Here is a 20353-nt window from a genome sequence, read left to right as displayed (position 1 = left end):
TAGCACCACAGAATTCAACAAGACTTAATTCCAAGCGGGGGATATGGGGGGAATTCGATTCAGTTCACAGTTAAAGGCAAACCTATCAAATTTGTACTTTCCAAAAACAATTTCTTTTGAAATTGGCACTTTGCTTGACTGGAGAGCTGTGCTTCCACATTTTGCCATTTGTGCAAAAATGCATATATTGGGGTAAAGAGTGGATATGAATGCATTATATTAGCAGGCATGGCTTGCGAAAATGTGTGTATTTGTCAAAATACAAAAATGTGCTTATTAGAAGAAATGCACACTAAAATGTTGACAAATTGTAATAAAGCGTTGTTGTTTTCTTAAGGCAGATTGCCGCAGAAATGTGGAGAACTGAATTTAAGACTGGAGAAATGAGAGAACCACAGACGGACAGATTCATCTATCCCTGCTTCTGAGCAGACCTGGTTAGGATTTCCCTGTTAAGTTTCCTTAACCTACTTGCTCTCACTCTGCTCTTCCCATTCCTCCTCATTATTAAAGTACTGTCCTACTCATGTGAAAATACTTCATGTGAAATACTCATCTCTGGTAACAGCTCTAGGGTGACTTGCCCAAGAGAACAAGAAAATAAGATGCGGAGAAATTATACTGTCAATGAGAAATGCCTTTAGTCCCAGAAATGTCTATAGCCGCAAACATTGACTGACATTGTGGCAGTGAGATGTCCTATGGAGAGATAGTGGGGGGCAAAAGAAGACAGCCTGAGACAGCAAAAATGTAAAGCAGGGATGGGGAACTTGTGCGCCTCTGAATGTCATTGGACTTCCCCAGGCTTCCCACCCATTCTGGACAGTAAAGGGTTACCAAGTAGTGGAATGACTCCATCACCCAAGCTTGCCATTGTTGTCCTGTAAAGGATGGCCAAGGCTTCCTGTAGGGCTGGGACTTTGCCTGGGCAATAGCAGCCTTTGTCATCTCTTGAATTGTTTTCCAGTTCTGCCCCCAGGGCGATACACCGCCTTACACATTAAACTGATTCAGAGCTTGTTCCTTCCCATAAATGAAATTACACCGCACGCCTAGAAAAGAAGGCAGCCTAAAAAGGTTATTATATGCATGACTGTGTGCAGCACTGTTCTCCTGAGCAGGAAGTGATATGAGAACAGGTATGTAGTAAAGATACACTTTGAGCTGGTTATTCGTGTAGAATCCTTCTTATGAACAAAATAAAAGCTGCTTTATAAAGCCATTCCGCCGGTCCACCCAGCTGCATTGTCTATTCTGACAGGCAGCAGCTCTCCTAGATCTCAGACGAAGGTGAACCCATCCTTTAAAGCCGGATCTCAAACCTGAGACGTTCTGAATGCAAAGCAGATGCTTAATCCCTAAGCTATGGCCCTTCTCCTCCATGCAAAGATCATGGAACAAGGATGCTCTTTGCCAGGTTGTACCAGTGCAGCACCTGGCACTGTGATGCTACATCCACCAGCTTGAGGAAGAGCTTAAATAAAGGCAGAGAAGTCAACTGAACCATTGTTGTTGGAATCCATCTGTCTCAAGAGACAATGGAATGCGCCTCCAGGGGTAGTCAAACCGCTGCCCTAGCAGTGCTGAAGTGACCAAACCTGGGAAGTGTGTATGAGGTCCTGGGCTGCCCAGATAACAAGACCACCACCCCTCAGCCTCGCTGATGTGGTCTAAAGGAAAGCAGAGCAATACACTTGGCACCAGCTTGGCTGAAGCAACTGCTAGGAGGTGGCGGACAAGGTGCCACTCAACAATCTTAGGGAACCCCACTCGAGATTTGTGTAGGGTTTACTCCTTAGCCTTAGCCTTCTTCTCCTGGAGTGTATTCCTTCTCCCAGATGAGCTACCTTCCCAGGCTGATCTGCCCCTTAGTTCCCTGTACAGCACATGAAGAAACTGCCTCCTTGACCGTTGGACTCACTATTGGGTCTTGTCCACTCTATCTGCCGGTGCCTGTCTTTGTTTGCAGGGGAAGTCCCTAACTCAGCATGGGTTTGAGACCCATTGGCTACCCTTACCTGCTTTAGCCGACCAGTCAAATCCATTCCCAGGCTGTGGATGCTGTCACATTGGACACCTGCTAGGAGCCACAGGTGAGAGCCAAGAGCACGGCGAGGACCAAAGGTGGCCAAACTACCCCAGGAGCATGACGTGTCCTCCACCAGAGGTACTACCCCTCTCCTAACACCCCATGAACCCGTCAGCTGAAACACAACTCCCACATTGCAATGCCTACTCAGAGCTCTGAACACATCGCATCCCCATAGGTGCTTCCTGGTACTGAAGCGAAATATTTAACTGGGAAATAAAGGACCTTGCATGAACTTCCCTCAATTTGGGGGGCAGAAAAGAGGCAGCACGGTGCTTCCTGAACTCACAAGTACACACAGGTCTGTGATTAGGAGCAAGAGCAATGCTATTTAAAAGGTTTTATAGGCTTGGATGGGAGATGGCCGCCTTCATCTGCCGCTGAGAAACTGCACGTCATCCTGGGGAGCCTAAGAGTGTCAATGGCCCCTTTGTCCCACTTCATTCCACCAGTGCATAAACAAGAAAGAAATAGTCTGTGACCAGAACACTGAGAAGACTGTACCTGCTTCTTAAAAGGACTTTTCTTCCCATAAAGTTGAATTGTGCTTGAAGAACCAACCAGCTTCATAAAATTGCTCAACTGGCACGAAGACAACGGCCAGATAGCCATACTTTTCTCCATCAAGTGCTGAGTGAGTTCTAATCACTCTGCCCTCTCTTTGTAGGTTCGCAGTAGGGAGCTGCTACCCGACAGATCGGATGGATCTGGATCAGGGCTTGTGGCCATCCATGGACTGGCTGGACTCCAACTCCCATCACCAAGCATGGCCAAAGGGTTAGGGACGATGGAAGTTGTAGTCCAAGCCAACCGTGTAGGCTCCCCAGTCACCCGACCCAAAGACACACCACAGAAAATTTTTAAAGATCCAGTAGCTAATATGTATTGGGAGAAGCCCATCAACGGCTACTAGCCATGTCCAGAATCACTGGGACTTGGAATATTTGCTGCTATGGATGAACTGCAAAGGGTTGAGACCTCCATGTCCTGCTTGTGAACTCTTCATAGGACATCTGGTTGGCCACTGCTGGAGACAAATACTGAACTAGAGGAACCTTTGATTTGACACAGTAGGGCTCTCCCTCCCTCTCCCTTCCGCTTCATAGGGATTACAGGAGTGAATGAGGGGAAAGGTGACGCTTGCTTCAAGCAGACATCCATTTGGTGAACAAGACCCACACATCAGTAAGAACCAGGCATTTATTACAAGACAAAGCACTTTTATTGACTGAACTGTAAACACCAAGATATTAAGCCAAGGCCACAGCTTCAGGGGCTAATCCAGCCTCCAACTCATGAACATAATATTTACTGGCTGCATGCAAGAGCCTACATGCTGAGTAATACAGAGAAGCGAAAAACAAGCAAACGTTTAACACTCCGGAGAGTACAGATCCCAATACTATATATTTGGCCCTGGAAATCCCTCTTCCTTGAAATGCAGTTGATTCAAAAGGGAGTCAATTCTTTTTAACAGCAAAATAGCTTGCACCCTCCCCCTCATTGCCTGCCCCATCTCCCCCCACAGGGCCATCCAATGCCAACAGCCATGTGGGAGCAGGTAGGCAAGCAAAGGAGACCTTGGATCCTGCTCCAACTGGGGATGTCATCACTCCAGTCCAGAGTGAACTTCCTCCCTCCCCAATGGTTTAAATCACATTCAAACTGTCCCTGCTTTTTTAAAAAAATTGTAAGCCACCTTGGTGTTTTGTTTTGTTTTGTCCAGAAAGGCAGGTACAAATTTATTAAATAAAGACATCAGCTACCATGTGGGAAGGATCCCAAAGGCTTGTATGTTATTCAATACTGTTTCACTGTGATTTTATCTTCAATGTTACGTGTAAGCTGCCTAGGAAGAATTTGTATCCTTAAAAATTGAATATTCAAATAAATAAATAAATAAATAGGTAAATAAATAGTATCCTCAAGAAAAGAGCTCCAACAATGGCACAGTCCTGAGGTAATCAATAATTAGATGGCCAGAAGTCTATCCAGTATGCCCTTCATAAGGGCATTACTTAAGTCTATCCTGAAGCCTGATTAAGGTAGCAAAAGGACACCTTGGAAACAATCACTATACATAGTTAAAAACATTCCTTCCCTTCCACGCTAGAATGCCACCAAAGTTCCTTTAGCATTTGTTTACTCTCCCCTCTAGAGGAAAACTAGCTTTTTCCACAGTGCATTAGAGTCAACTGAACAGCACTAACGTGCACTGGCATACATTTGTGCAATTGTTTCATGTTACTCTACGATATCACAGAGAGCTAGGACACATGCTTTATGAGACATCATATTTTGTTTTAAAACTTTGTGCAGCCTTCTGGGAAGAGGTGCCCGACACATCCCATGCCCTACTGATTAAGAGATCATCCATCTGCATGAAACAGGATGATAAAAAACTGCTTCAGGGAAAACATTTCCCCCCACCCGACCACAACGTGTTCTGAGCACTGCTCACTGCTCAGAGAGACATTGTTCCAAGGCAGCCATGCCATACAGGCTGGCCATTTCCAGACCCCGGTGCTGTTGGATCATCTCCAAACACGGCTGGCTAGCTCGGGCCAGCTCCACCAGGATGCCTTGGAAAGCACGGACAACTTCCAAGTCTACAGACGACGGCGCCACGCGGCCCAGCAAGGCCAGCAGCTCCTGAAGCCAGCCGGAGCGCAGGACATCCTGCGGCAGCCACAGGAAGAGGGGCACGCAGCTAGCGAAAGCCTGCATGCCCAGAAACCACAACTCACGGATGGCTGGCCAGGCTGCCTTATAGGTTGGAGAAACACTCATGGTCACCTTCTCCCCATCGAGGTCAGTCTGGGCTACGTGGGCTTCTGCCAGGAAGCGGATGGCAGCATCAAAGAAGCCCTCAGATTCCGCAGTCCCCTGCAGACCTGAGTGAAAAAGAAAGGAGGAGAAAGGGAGAAAAGAGAGAGAGAGAGAGAGAGAGAGAGAGGTAATGTGAGCATTCACCAACAACATATGCTTCCTTCCAAGGTCTGGGAAGGTACAGGAAGCAGTGATGGTCACCGACTTGGATGGCTTCAAAAGAGGATTAGGCAAATTCATGGAGGAGAGTGTTATCAATGGATACCATCCAGGATGGCTATACTCTGCCTCCACAGCTGGAGGCAGAAATGCTTCTGAATACCAGCTGATGGAAGCCGCAGGAAGGGAGAGGGCTCTTGTGCTTGAATTCTGCTTGCAGGATTCCCCACAGGTGCCTGGTCAGCCTCTGTGTGGCTTGGATGCTGGACTACTGGCCTGAGCCATCAGTCTCTTCTTAGGTTCTGACGGCATTGCCTTCCTACTGCTTCCTCAAGCTGAAACCCCTCTAGGAATATTTTAGCTTGAGCCAGGTCAGTACAAAGAAGAGACCCGAGTTCCCCCTTGACCCCTTCCTTGGTCAGTTTTCAAAACTGTGTTTCCTGAATAGGCCAAGAAGTGGTACACCACCCCCTCCCTTTTCAGCGTGCTAAAGGTGACACTAATCAGAACTGACTGCAGGAGTACATTCAGTGCCATAAGAGGGTTCACCATTGTAAGATGCAGTCCCAGCCTCTTGCCTGGGAGGCCTGGGGCCAGACTCAGCCATGACTCTCACTGGCTGACCTCAGGACTAGCCAGTGGCACTGGGTACAGGAGGAGGAGGGGGCTTCAGCTCCCCCAATATTGAGGGGGTCGGCACCCTCTACGCACCCCAGCCTCTGCCTGGCAGCCCAGCAGCCAGGAGGGGGGTGGGATGAGCAAGCGCAGAGATAGCCCTCCGCATGTCCCGCCTTCACCCGCTGCCTGCCGGGCGGCATCACCTCTGGGACAAGCTGCTCTTTTCCAGCTTAATCTACCTCACAGGGCTGCTGCAAGGACAGAATGGGCCAGCCCCTCCATGTGCATTATGCCTAGTTTTTAAGAGGAGGCAAAGACACAAGCTTAATACTTAAAATAAGTACATTTTAATTAGCCCAACTGGGATGGCTGTGTGGGCTTTGGGCCACTTGCTGTGCTGAGTGATCAGCGGCTTATTCTGAGGGAACTGCCTCTGTGATGCTTCTCTTTCTTGCACCCTCTCATCCCAGCTCTTTTCCTTCTCATTTGACTCCCCATATAATTAGAGCGCACTGTTTGTCAATTCCCAACTCGGGAGGGTGGTGGAGGAGGAAAGAGAGAGTCTCATGTTGGGCAACTCGAGAAAGAAAACGATACTATATGGAGTTGCCATGGAGATGGATGGTAATGAACCACTTGTCTGCCCACACAGGCCTAGCTTTCACTGAGCTAATAAACCTGTGCCTGGGCTATACCACTTCAGGCTACTGCGGGGGTGCTCACATGCTGTTCTATGCAAAAACAAAAAACTCAAAATAATCCCCACACAGTGAAAAATTAGTGCATCAGGGAGGAGGTTTGGCTAGAACCCTTGTCTTATATGTCCTGGTTTTCTACCTGAAAGGGTTTTGGCCTTTTGTTATGTAAGGAGAGCATTCAGGTCATGTGGGCACACACCTGCACTCTGAAGAGGTACAGCCTAGCAACAGATTTGCCGCTGAAGAAAAACTAGGGCATGGTTACATTTTGTTGACTTCCTACTCAGTTTTGGCAGTGGAAGCTGACAGCGCTATTTCTTGCCTGGGTAAGCAAACAGCCTCTTGGACATCATGAGTCCCAGTGTTGCCACATTGGCTGTCAGGCTGAGATGTTCTCTCTGTGGCAGCAGAGAAGGAAGGGACTTCAGCAATGTGTCCATCAAGGTCGCAAAGCAATCTTCTCGGCTGCAGGTGAGAGAGAGCGAGCAAAACAAGAGATGCTTTCTGAGTTAATCATATCTGCAGTCCACCCTTCACCCATGGTACTCAAGGTGATGTTCATAAACTTCTCTATTTTTGTTCCCACACCAGTTTGAGGGGTTGGCTAGGACCCCTTGAGCATCATAACTTGAGTGGGGATTTAAATCCTGGGTGAAGAATTAAACCATCATCTCCTCAGTCACGTGTGAATTCATTTGTTACATTTTTAGGTGTACATCTCTTACCAAAGAAATTCATTGAGCAAGAACTTGATGGATATTTTAAGTATTATATTTCATGCTCTGCATTTTGTATTGTATTACAAAAATTATTATACATATTAATATAACAACAACATATTTTCAAAAAGAATATGTGAATAAGAAGTCTGCATTTGGAAACAGAGGTTTGCCTCTGTAACATGTTAAGGTGTTGCTAACTCACTTGCATTCCTCCTCTACCCATTACCTGATTAAATCTGGAGCAGTCACAACCAAATTAAGGAAGATTTCACAACACGTCTGAAGGCTGGTTTCCACAGTGGTCGATGTAGTCAGGGTATCTGTATTTGAAATAAATATCTCCCACCGGTACAAGAAATATTGGCACAGGAGTACTGGCGCCCCCTCTGAAATGAGGATTCCACGGGGTCGATCCTCTGCAGTCAAGTGGCTTAAGCCAGGTAAGAGGAATCTGAAAGGGGACATGGAAGTGTTGGAACTAAGTTAAAGGCAGAGGGTTTTTTCCATTTATTTAAAGCATTTATATACCGCAGCTCTTAAGACAAAAGTCCCTCAAGCAGTTTACAACAATAACTAACTAGATAGTCCACGGTCTCAAGCTTTTTACAGCAAAGTTTAACAAGGAAGTTGTTATACCTGAAGGAGCATCTCCACCCCCATCGTTCTGCCCGGACACTGAGGTCCAGTACCGAGGGCCTTCCGGCGGTTCCCTCGTTGCGAGAAGCCAAGTTGCAGGGAACCAGGCAGAGAGCCCTCGTTGCGAGAAGCCAAGTTGCAGGGAACCAGGCAGAGAGCCCTCGTTGCGAGAAGCCAAGTTGCAGGGAACCAGGCAGAGAGCCTTCTTGGTAGTGGCGCCTGCCCTGTGGAATGCCCTCCCATCAGATGTCAAAGAGAAAAACAGCTACCAGATTTTTAGAAGACATCTGAAGGCAGCCCTGTTTAGGGAGGCTTTTAATGTTTAATCGATTATTTTATTTTTCTGTTGGAAGCCGCCCAGAGTGGCTGGGGAAACCCAGCCAGATGGGCGGGGTATAAATAATAAATAATATTTATTTTTATTATTATTATTATTATTATTATTATTATTATTATTATTATTATTATTATTATATTATGACCATGGTGAAATTAAAATGCATTTCAACCTGGAATATGGATTTTCTATAGTAAAAAACCCAAGCCAGTTACAAAAAATTTGCTACTGAAGAGCTGCCATGTAGGTCAGCTCAACAACCAGCCCAACTCCATACCCTAGCACTGGCTACAGCTGAATATATTTAAAAAAAGGCCCAATAATTTTTGCACAAAGTAATGAGACCTGCTGCACCTTCTGCCAATTTGGCCAATAATGAGGCCTCTCCCATTACCTTTGGAAAACATGATTGGGGGTGGGAAATTAAATATCAAATTAAGATCTGAAATGTTCAGACTGCTGACTATAAGGGGATCTGGGCATTTTGTCTTGTTTATCCCATAAAGTTTATTTCTTGAAAGCATTTGTACTCAATCTTTCCTAAGTCTTTCTTTTCTTTTCCGGGCAGCTCACAATGATTAAAGCATAATAACAGACCACAGGAGGACAGGTTTATAAAGTTAGCCTTAGATACCCCTGGCTCCTTTCTTACACTAGTCAAAGTCCTGATTTTTTTTTTAAAGGAGGAAATTATGTAAGTCCTAACAGAATGAAAGGAGAGGCAGTTGCATAGAACTAGGACAACTACCAGAGGCACCGCTCCATACCCCTGCCTCGCCACCTAAGCAGATGGCAGGTAGGTGTACTGTAGCTCGTGACATTGCAGCAGCTAGGCAGTATTACACTACACATAATAGCCTTATTGTAAAATGCAGGAGAGTGGGCCGGCTCCAAATAATTCAAACAGCCTTAGAATACAACCATACAAGGGAGCTCGGGAACCTGGTTAAAGGTTGTAGGTCACCCAGAATGAAGGCCAATATTGGAGGAGGGGACTGGGTATGCAGTAACTGTTGGGAAGCAGGCATACTTCAGCAGGACCTGTTTTAACAGTCAGGAAACATGACAAGGCTGCACATGGTTGGGTCTTCTCTCCCCTCCATTGATGCTAATTGGTAGGGACTCCATGCCCAATCCTAAACAGAGCCAGGACAACATTCTACCTTTGGTTTTCAAGAGACACAGCTGACCGCAGCTGAAGGGCTGGTTTCAACTCAAGAAACTTATTGCTCGTCTGGCCTTCCCACAGCTTTTATTACTGGTCCTACTAGAGTGGAAGTTGGTGATCATTGGGACCGATAGGATAGAAGGGAGGATAATCAACAGCAGGCGAGGCCAGAGCCAACTAATTCCAGGTTTGCCCCCTGCTGAAGTATATATGGTGTGACAGCACTGAGGCTAAGAAGGAGGAAGCCGACAACCAGTGCTGTTAAGTAAGAAGGCAGGCAGGCAGGCAGGCAGGCAGGCAGGCAGGGCTGGCTGAGGGGCAGGCTGAAGTTGGTGGGGCAGTGCCCCATTTGCCCTAATGAACCAGCCTTTGTTGCTTAAAAGATGGGAGCAAAGGAACTTGATGGAACTTTGCATGTTTAAAATCAAGGTGGATTTGCATCCTGGAAGCTGTTCATGGCTCCTGGAAGCTGTTCATGGCTCCTACATATCCAACAAAACCAACCTCAGAGCTGAGACACTGGTGAAAAGAGGAAGAAAAAAAGAAAAAGAAAAAGAAAACCAAGCAAGCAAGCAAGCAAGCAAGCAGAGAGAGTGAACTCAAAGTAAACTGAATCACAGGAGTCAATATTGATGAGTTGATTGTTCCAGACCCAAGCTTGTAATGCCATTCCACATCAGGAAGGTTGCAAAGAGTTCTCCAGGGAACACAGATGACTCACTTGGGAACCTTTGTGCTATAGTCAGGCGCCCACGAACAAATGCTGCTCCCACATGGTCTCGGGATTAGAAACCACCAGTAAGAGCTGTTGCATAAGCCTTTCTAGTGTTCATCATGCCATTGTTGATGGGTGGCCAGAAGCTGCCTTAGATAGACAAGAAGGCTTGGCAAGCAAGTAGCTTACCCTCAACAGCATCCTGGTCTAGGGTAGAGGGGAAGGGGGCAGCACTACTGAAGGAATCCTGTTAACTGCTAAGTTTTATACATTCTAATTGCAACAACAAGAAGTTTACTGCTATCAAATACTTGGGCTTCCAATCAGCACTTCTGTCTTGCCTGGAATTCAGCCTCATTTTGCTCACCTGTAGCCAACTGATCACAGCCTCTGTTGTTGCTCTTGGTTGCCTAGCTAAAATATACAGCGCTGCGAGTCATCAGCACTCTCCCCACAGTTTCATGTAAATGTTTAAAACAGAGCCCTGGTGGCAATATAAGACCCCTGTAAAAACACTACACCTCTTATCTCTGGAGGAGAGTAAGCTGCCACCCCAAGATGGAATCTATTGCAAGTTATTTCCACACTGATAACCAAGATGACAAAAGAAAACCTTCACATTATGCTTTAGTTGAGATTCTTGCATTGCAGGGGGTTGGACCAGATGACTCTTGGGGTCCCTTCCAAGTCTACAATTCTATTCTGTGAAGAACGTTTCCAAAAATGTAGTAGCGCAGAATTTTATCAGTGTATCAGTGAGGCAGAGGTTTGCCTAAGGCCCCTCAAGGACTTTAATGTCCAAGCTGAAACTCCAGCCAGAGTGTTCCTGATCCTCCGCTCATCACTTTGTTTAAGCAGAATAAACCTAAAGTGGTTCTGATTCCCAAACTGGAATCTAGAAGGGATAAAGCAGCAAAACAACATATTTCAACACCCAGTGCTGTAATTTACCTTATTGCATCTCCTTGCCAAACAGGAGGCTGGATGCTGCTTTGCCCAGCCTGCTCTGCCTCCTGCTGCAAACTACTTCTGACTCTCTTCTCCTCCTCAAACCGCATCTTGGCATAGTAGATGAGGAAAGGCAGAAGGTCACAGATCTCTTGCTTGAGGGAAGATGTCTCTTCAGCCAGCCAGGCCCCAAGGATTCGAACAGAGGCAAAGATGAAAGGGTCGTCCAGCTTCTTCCGCCCTACCTGTGGAACAGAGAAAGCAGTCACAAACATGTTGTAAATCAGTGAGGCTAGGATGAGTGACATTGTGAACCAGACAAAGGAAAGTGAGCATGTAACCATCTGTTAAATCCAAGCTGATAAGCCACAGAGCCTGCAGGACCACAAGCACTTCAGCTACTTGGCCAAAACAGCAATCTGGGGAAGCAGATTCTTCCCACCTTTTCCACCATCCTTGATGGATTTCAAAGGCCTTGACTGGCTCCCAGTTCAGTCTTCCCCAAATAAACAAAAGTCAAGGCAGCCCCTGTTTCAGAGCTCTTTGCCCTGTTGTGTTATTCAGAACTTCCACATTTTCTTTTAGTCCAGGCACACCATTTCTATCTCCCCCTTTCCTCCTCTGCTCCTTGTCCTGTACAATAATTCATTTCCCTCAATACTAGTTTGGGCTTCCTACCCACAAGAATTGCCTCACTTGGACACCAGATGACTCCTACAAACCTGGCACAGTTGACAGCCTTGGACCCGCATAAAGGTAAGACTATTAACTGCTTCCTGAACTCCTGAGGGAGGCAGGCTTATAAGATTGGAAGATTTTGGGAGTCTCACTATACCTGTCTCAAGTAGTGTATGACAGCCCCGAAGGCTTCCTCCAGGATCCCCACCAGCTGCACTTTCTGCGTCTCCAGCAGCAAAGAACCTTTCTCTTTTGTGCACTCCACAATCGCCGTCTCCATCAGAACGTAGCAAGCAGCCATCAGCTCCTGCTTCTTGTCCACCTCTGCCAGATCCAGCTCCTCCAGAGTCAGGCGGACTTCGACACATGCCAGGTTGGACAGCAAGGCAAAGAACTTGCTGCCAGTACCCCCTCCTTGGATCCACTCTGAGCCACAGGCTTGTGACAGGCAGGCTGCCAACTTCAAGGCAGGGTCCCGCTGGGAAGTACTCAGCTTACTGGTCAGGATGCTAGCCAGGCCTCGGTAGAGGGGCAGGAGGCATTCGGCGTTGGGCGAGATAAGGGAAGGGATGAAGCGGGGCAGCACTTCACACAGCTGGAATTTGGTCATGTCTTCAGCCTTCTGGAATTCTAGACTAAGTACATTCAGCACCCCCATGAGGTCAGCAGTGGCTCTCTGCCAGCACTTTGCTTCGGCTGAGATCAGAAGCCCCACAAGCAGCTTAAAGGCCTGATCAAAGCCATAGCCATGCTTCACATAAGCCCTGCACAGTGCTGGGACAGTGCCCCTGTTCACCAACTCTCTGGGACCCTTTGGAGTAGCCATGATAGCCCTGAGGCACTGATAAGCATCATCAATCAGGGCATTACAGGAAGCATCTCCTGGCTTGCAAGTTGAAATCACATCATTGAAAACCGGGATTTTGTTAAGGACCTGGGGATGCCGAGCTAAATCTGGATCGGTGCAGAAACAGGCCAACAGGGTGAGGCCCAGAGCTTGGATTGTGTGCTGTGTACAACCCTCAGGGGCATCCTTAGACGTCAGAAGCCTGTTTGGGAATGTGAAACCAACTGCGTCAAAGATCCTCCGGCGGGTTTTGGAATTGATTTCTCCAGCTTTTGCTGCTTTGGTCACCTGAAGGATAAAATCAGGAGGCATCAGAAGCATGCAGTTTTGTGACATGGCTTGACTGAGCTAGCCATTTCCCTTCCTCAGCTATAATTGCTTACTAGGCCTCCCCCTCACTCAAGTTCCTCTTGCATGCCACAGGCATGGAAGGCTTTGCTCTCTCCTTGTCACAAGGATCTGTGTCCATCTTTAGTCTACACTGGACAAGAGTGGATGCTATTATCTAACCCAAGTCCTTATCTTAAGCAATTATTAGTAATTATGACTCCCATTTTACAGGTAGAAGACTACTGATCACCCACCCAGTTAGCCAGTAATATGAATAGCTGGATTCAAAAAGCTTATCTTCATTCCCAAATTTGCTTCCAAAGCAGTCTATTCCTGTCAGTGCAAGGCCAGATTCTTACCAGAAGCAGAGCAGCAAACTGCTCGCTATCGTTGCTTGCATCTCTAAGCACATTGAGGCATCTCTCCAGTGTAGGATTCTTGCTGCTCTCACCATCATCAGGGACAATTCCCGAATTCGAAGCCATGATGTCAGCTCTGTACGTAAAGATCACCATTGTTTTCATACAACAGGATAGACAGAAGATCACCTATCACAGTGACATTGGATAGACCAAGATCCCCTACAACAGTGGCTGCTGTTACTGGCAAAGACACAATGCTCATGCCTAGAATTAATTGGCTAATGGCAAGGAAGAAGCTTTCAGGATTCCAAAGTTTTAAGGCAGCTAATGGTAGCACAGTGTAGTAGTTAAGAGAGACTGAGCTATGAAGCTTGATGCTTACTGGGATACCTCAGTAAGATCAGTAAAAGTGATGGGCGAGCTTCCTGAAAAAGCATCTTGCCTTCATGCTTTTACAGCAATAGGCAACTGGGGTAACGTGCACATTCTTAGCAGGCAATATCTAATGGGCCTAACCAGCACTCCAAATAAAGTCACTTTAGATTTGAGGTTGCCAGCATGACAGCGGTGCATGCAATGGAACCCTTGAGGCCATCGCTTAATATTCACAAAGAACCCAAGACCCCACCCTCTCATACTGCAACTTTTGTCCCGAGATAAGAGTATGGGCAATTACCTTATTTTCCTCTTTGAAAGGTACAGAGTTGAATGAGGAATCGAGACAAAGTGTCGCTCTTTCACCTCTTAAGTTCAGAACAGCACCTGGCCAGGTGAACAGAAAGCAGAGTGATGAAAATGGCTGGGGGAGGGGGCAGAGTCAAGGGAAGAAGGGGGAATGCTGCAGGAGTCCAGATGGGGTATGGATATAGAGCAGGCACCTGTTTTTGTGGTGCTTCCAAGCACCAGATCTGTGGTTTCTACTGTGCCAATGCAAACTTTAACTTGATGGTGGTTGGGGATGGGCGGACTCTGAGCAAAGCAATGCAAATTCAAGATGCGTTGCAGTTTTGCTTGATTTGACCGTACCCACACCCTATGTAAAAACAAATAACCTGTGTGCACTCTTGCTCTCTTTTATGTAGTGACCTCCAGGGGAGGGGAGAAGGAATGCAACTAAAAAAGATGGTGTCCATTCGAACAGCAAATGTGCCGGTGGGCTCAAAAAGGTAGGCAATGTCAGCTTTAGATCATGCCCAAAATAGGGATGAGGAACCTATGGTCTGCAACATGTTGCTGGGACTCCAACTCTCACCATTTTCAAAGGAAAACAGGAGGACATCCATCTTTGGGTTTGGACAGACAGATTTCCATAGTTATCTACTCTTGCCAAGTGCCAGGGTAGATTCTCTCAGATTTTTTTTTAATGGCAATCACTCTGAAATATTCATCTTCTCTCTCATGTGTGTGTAGGTTTAAGAAGGCAGTTAAAAACCCTAAAGTGCTCAAAAAGCAAGGCTGTGATATTTGGAAAGACACACCAGAAACTAACTGTAAATAGATGAGTAACTGATTGACCTAACAGGTGAATTTAAATGCCTAGAAATTCAGAATTCAGTTTAATGATACATTTTCTTGTAAAATTTGTAGAGATGTTTCAGCTTCTACAACTTTGGACACCATATTAAACTGCTGTTGTATAGAAAGTGGTGTTCTAATAGACCCTGCTTTAAAGTGGTTTCAAAACAAGGTAATGGCTCAGATTTTTTTTATAGGGCTGATTTTGTATAGGGCTGAAGTATCTATTGTTGACTGAAGAGTGGCTCCCTGCAAGGATAATGAGAGGCAATTTTTGTGTTGCTAGGAAATATGTGCACTTTAATTTTTAACCTCTATGAAAAAATGTTATGCTCTTTATTTGTTAGTACTGCCATGGACGGGGGGCTGGTTATATCATTGCTAATAATTGATTCCATTGGAAATGTTTATCCAAGCTTATTCTGGTTGATATATTTCAGCTTACTGATGTTAACTGATACATTTGTTTGATCATTTATTTTATAATTAGTTTAGAATGTTATAATATCCATATCATTAAAAGTGATCTATTTATTCGGATTGGCATATTCTGTTTTGAAATGAGTTAGCATTTAGACTGTTATAGTAATGATGCATTGTTTTGTGTTTTTTGCTGTCACATTGGGAGCTGCTTTGGGCTGCAGAAGCAGCATGCACAATGGAATAATAAATAAAGTACGGGGCTGGGATGCTTCCCAAATGTTGAAGCTGGAATCTTTACAGAACAGTTTCTTGAAGAAATTGTTGGCTCTGCCCTACTACTCCTAATTCATTCAGAAATACAACTTTCTTCAATCTTATCCAATAACCATAATGCTATAATTTATTGTTATAATTATAGACAATTCTTCAGGCTTTTAGTGTCGGCAGCTCCAGCTCTCTGGAACTGATGACCAGCTGAAATCACATAGAAGAAGTCATACAGATGCCTAGCATGAGACTGTGTAGATGCATTTTGAATACATTTTTGTTTAGGAAGCCTTTCCCCAATGTGTAACCCAGTCATTTATGAAAGATAAATTTTATACCTGGTAAAAGGTTTCTGTTGTTTTTAAGTTTATGTTTCTGTGTTTTGTTCTGTTTTTACCCTTTATGTCATGACACAGTCTATAAATTTGTTTACTAAAAATAAAATCTGTCTAAATTGATATTGAATTGCAAGGACTGGGTTTCCAGATATCAGAAGATACTCGGATCTTAATATGTTTCTACATACACTGGTCACCTCAACAGAGATGTCAATCTCGTCTGATAAAATTAATCCTCTGTAAAGAATGACCATGGTCGAGTTGCCAGTTTGGTTAAGTCTTATGTCTGCTAAACTCAGGCAAAGCTTTTCTGGCTCAATGTACCGTAGATGCTTTCATGCAATCACTGAGATAGAGGTTCTCTCACACTACTTTTAATTCTGTTCTTTATGCCTGGAATCCTGTAGAAAGATTTCCCTAGCCAGGGGAGGGCTCCCCCCCCCAACCCTGTCTTGACAAAACAAGCCAATTGAGAGAAATGCTGCCACCACCCTTTGCAAATAACTGCTCAAAGTAGATCCAGTGAAATTAATAAACTTAAATTAGCGATTTCCATTAACTTCAATAGGTCTGTTCTGAGTAGTAAAAGACTGCATACGACACATTTTGTTATTGTAGTTTTTGAACAACAACAACAACAACAACAATTTATTCTAGAGAATAATCTTTTGGAGAATATTCGATTAATGAGGTGTGCACATTTAAAGCAGCTGTGTAGTCAACGCAGAATTTACAGTTTGTGGAGAATATTCTCCGGAGAATTATCTAGCAGAGAATATTCTCATCTCACATCACTATGGACAAGGATAACTTACATTTGTTAATTTCAATTGGTCTACTCTGAGTAGGACTCTGCCAACTAGAATGTCAAAGGCCAGGGTAAAGAGCTATATTGTCAGCATTCAAAGATATATATTGTGTCTTTTTTATGTTTGGATCTTTGCAGCAGTGAGTGCAAATAGTGCTTTCAAAGACAGCTATAAATTGTCATGGTAATGCCATGATTTGATGATAGTTTTATTATTTTACTGCATTTTCATTCCTTGTTTTTACTGTTTGTTTTTCTTACTTTTTAAATAATTGATTCTGGCTCTCATTAAATATTTTTAGTACCTGCAGTGGCAAACATGATTTACTGTGCACTCGTCAGCCTGTTTGAATTTCTGCAAAGGCCTTTGGTGATAAGCAATAAAAGTTTAATTTGGCCAACTCTCATCAGCCCTGGTCAGTCATAAAGAATGATGAAAATTTTACTCCAGCAACATCTGCAGGGCCAAAGGCACCACATCTCTACCATAATGCATAAAGATTCTGTTCTGCAGTAGATTATATGGCAAACAAGTCAATTTTTGTAAACTGCTTTGAGTTTATTTGGTTGGTTCCCCCCATCAAGTGGTTTATTTATTTTTGTTTAATAAAATTCATATATGTGGCAATAAGGCACTATATAAATCACAAAGTTACATAAAATAGACAAATATTAGGTATTTAGACCATAAATGTTTCAAAACTACACTCCACAAAAACCCCACCCAAATTTTAAACGAATTTCACGTGGGGGCAGTTTTTTGCTTGCAATCCAGATTTCCTGGTTATTTTTGAAGACTTGGCTGTACCTCAGTGAAGAGAAGAGAACAAAAAGTCTTGTGACACTTTAACAAACCAACAGATTGTTTAAGTGGTAATAGTGACATCTGCTCATCAGTAACAATGTAGCACAAGACTTGGCGGTCACATTATGTCTGCCCCCAGTCCTGTTCCCCAAAAGACAGAAATGCATGCATGCGTCTTCTTGTGTGAAAAATAAATGAATTTTTCATTAGCTGCCCTGCAGACATTAACTGCAGTGGGCTAGGAATGATAAAATTTCCAATATTATTTTTCCCATCCCACAGTTGGGGTGTGTATACATATCCTGTAAGCCCTGTAAGGGCTGGAAGTGGGGGGTGGAAGAAGGAAAACCAATGACAAATCTGTAACATTGTCCACTGTTAGTATACCCAAATTGCAGATTGGGATGGGTGGGGAGGCAGGAAAATGGCTTACAATGACCCATTACTATTTTCTATGATTAGACCAATATAGCAAGGATTCTGAGGCAGGGACCCCTGTCCTAATAACACTGCACCCCTACTATTCTAACATCTATGGAGATTCATTACATTTATATCCCTTCTTTTCTCCAGGGTGACATGGTTTTCCCCACCCTACCATTTCATCCTCACAACAATCTTGTAATTAACATATTTCTATTCCCCCATGCAGAACAAGCACTCAGAAAGCCTAAAAATAAAAAAATTAAACAAAAACAACTTGTCAAACACGGGCAGCAATAAGATCTATAAAAAGCTTGGAAAAATAAGGGGACTACCTAAAAGCCATAATAGATCGGGGGGGGGGGGAGGCAATTTCATAAGTACGGTGCTTCCACTGAAAATGCATACTCCCTGATACAGACATCAGGCTGCTGGCCTGTTTGACCATAGTGATGGACCAGAATGCAGAACTGCTCTTAGCACCTGAGCAGGTTCGTATAGGAGTACGTGGTCTGTCAAATGCAATCCTTATCTGGATTTATGCCCCAGAGAAATCAACAGGGCATACTTCTAGGAAGGTGTACATACATACAACTGTGTGCAAGTTGAACCTTTAACCATATAAGTAACAATCTGTCTGCATTATCTGCAATTGTTTTGTGAATTACCATTGCCCATTATTTAATTATCAGCATATCTGTACTTTCTGCATTTCATTTCTCTCCAATCACACTGTGCACAATTCCTTCCTTAAACCATGTGGCTATATACCTGAATTTCAGATATGCATCTAATAAAGTAGTCTTGCATCTAATAAGTAGACCGCAGTCCACAAACACTTATGCCATAAGTGTTAGTCTTTGCCACAAGGTGTCACAAGACTCTGCTATTTTTACTGCAACAGGCTAACATGGCTAACCGTCTGGAAACGGGTAACCAACGCAACCAGTGAAAAATTGGCGAGATAAGATAAAACTGCAGAGCCCCTACAAGCATTCTGCTTCAGCTGAACTTTCTGTACTAAAAGCCCCCAGGAATTAATATGAAATAGCCTAGTCTCAGAGGAGATAGCTAAAAAGCTTTCACTAGGCCAGTCTTTGGCAGGTCCAAAAATATTTCACTGCTTGCCCTTCCAAGGCTGCTCACAACATATTCAAACAAAAAAAATGTTTGCAAGCTTAAAATATTTTCTGCAAACGCATCTAAAAAAATATTGAGAGCAGCCGCCGCAGAAGCAGTACCAGGAGCATAAAACAGATCGATGCTGCATTCCTAACCGCGCTTACCTTCATAGAATTCAGTGGGACTTACTGCCAAGCAAATACGATTAGGATCGCAGCTCTAGGCTCCTGCAAAAGCTGACCGGAAGTCTTCCCCAGGACACCAAACGGGAGATGCGAAATGCCACTAAAGACCCTGCGCGCGTGGCGCATGCTAGAACGCGCAGGCTCTGCGAGGTGCATTTGCTCCCTCCTTAATAGCGCACCCACAGACACCCACCCCAACCCTCAGCCCCCGCATACGTGACGCACTTCGGTTTTGCTCTCCTTAGAGACCCCCCATCTCCACCCCCCTCATCTCCGCAAACACCGACACTCACCCTTTTCCTCCACGCGGGAACCGTCACTGGCGCAAGAAAAACCACTATATTATATCCCCTTCTCTTCTTACCTCCGTCTCACCTCCTCTCAGCCCCCGCACTTACTAGCCTCACCAGCCCACGCACGCGCTCCTTAACCAATCAACCTCCCCCTTACTACCCCTTTCGCCAATAGCGCTTCGAGTTCATAAGACGTGCCCTAAGAAGCCACCGCCTCCATGTCAGATATGGGCATTTTCCACCTCCTCCACAACCTCCTCTCTTTAAAAAAACTAAATCGTGGTGGTTGGGGAGACGAAACACATTGTCCCCCGCGAAAACCTCGCAATCGTAACAACGGCGCACGGTCTTTTCCGTTTCCGGCCAACCGAGCCCTGATTGGCTGGCCGGCCTGGCCTGCAAGGCGTACCTTTTTGTATTTCCGGATGAGAGAGAGAGAGAGAGAGAGAGAGAGAGAGAGAGAGAGAGAGAGAGAGAGAGAGAGAGAGAGAGAGAGAGAGATATGGGGGCGGGGCTAGGCAGAGCCGAGTGAGGTGCTGCTGCTGCTGCTCTAGGAATGTCGCGCTGACGTGTAAGCGTCTGTAGGCGCGTGCTGAATAGCCTCCGACACTGAGGTGTGCTGTGCTTTTTTTTTTGACCTGGGGTCGGGGGCGGCTGCTGGTGAGGGAGCCTGAGGCCTACGTGGTTACCATGGTGAACGCGAGGCCTGCAGCCCAGACCTCCACCCTGAGGGGGGATGCTGACAGGGTGACGCCCCCTCCCCTTACCTGAGCCTGTCAAGCCTACGACGCCCTCCTCCGCTGCTCCTCGACCCTCCCCTCCATTCCCACTCGCGGGGCCTACGGACCCTTCGCCACCCCCAGTGGGCAACTGAAGAGGACTCCGCCATGCACCTCTGGTAAGTGCCGCTCTTACTGCGTTTCCTGAAAGTAGGGCGCGGGTGGAGAACGGCGGAGACCGAGGTGGGGCCTCCTGCCTTGTCCGTCTGCAGTATCCTTTCCTGTGACAGGCATGGTCAGCGCGGAGGGGAAGGGGTCT

General features: G+C 45.4%; 2 protein-coding genes across 5 annotated transcripts in view; one reads left to right on the top strand and one right to left on the bottom strand.

Annotated features, from left to right (window-relative positions):
* Positions 1-318: 318 nt before the first annotated feature.
* On the bottom strand, positions 319-20321 carry NCDN (neurochondrin). Of its 4 annotated transcripts, none has more exons than XM_060275815.1 (8): positions 20209-20321; positions 13813-13898; positions 13134-13269; positions 11755-12732; positions 10923-11164; positions 7342-7566; positions 6716-6858; positions 319-4983 (listed from the first exon to the last, which is right to left on the bottom strand). In XM_060275815.1, exons 3-8 carry the CDS (start codon positions 13257-13259, stop codon positions 4547-4549), a joined length of 2151 nt encoding a protein of 716 aa, XP_060131798.1. In that variant the 5' UTR covers positions 13260-13269; positions 13813-13898; positions 20209-20321; the 3' UTR covers positions 319-4546. The 4 variants fall into 4 exon arrangements, with proteins under 4 accessions (XP_060131798.1, XP_034976864.2, XP_034976866.2 ...); XM_035120973.2 differs by lacking the exon at positions 20209-20321 and adding an exon at positions 19316-19697; XM_035120975.2 differs by lacking the exon at positions 20209-20321 and adding an exon at positions 19387-19697.
* KIAA0319L (KIAA0319 like) overlaps positions 19807-20353 on the top strand; it is a 61937-nt gene continuing 61390 nt past the window's right edge. The window contains exon 1 of the mRNA XM_035120970.2: positions 19807-20213. The gene's annotated coding sequence lies outside the window, so the exon portion shown is untranslated. The remainder of the gene's footprint in view (positions 20214-20353) is intronic.

The sequence above is a fragment of the Zootoca vivipara genome, chromosome 6, assembly GCF_963506605.1.
Source record: "Zootoca vivipara chromosome 6, rZooViv1.1, whole genome shotgun sequence".
In the NCBI taxonomy this organism is placed as follows: domain Eukaryota; kingdom Metazoa; phylum Chordata; class Lepidosauria; order Squamata; family Lacertidae; genus Zootoca; species Zootoca vivipara.
Note: the sequence above shows the minus strand (reverse complement) of the source record. Positions and strands in the feature narration are given on the sequence as shown.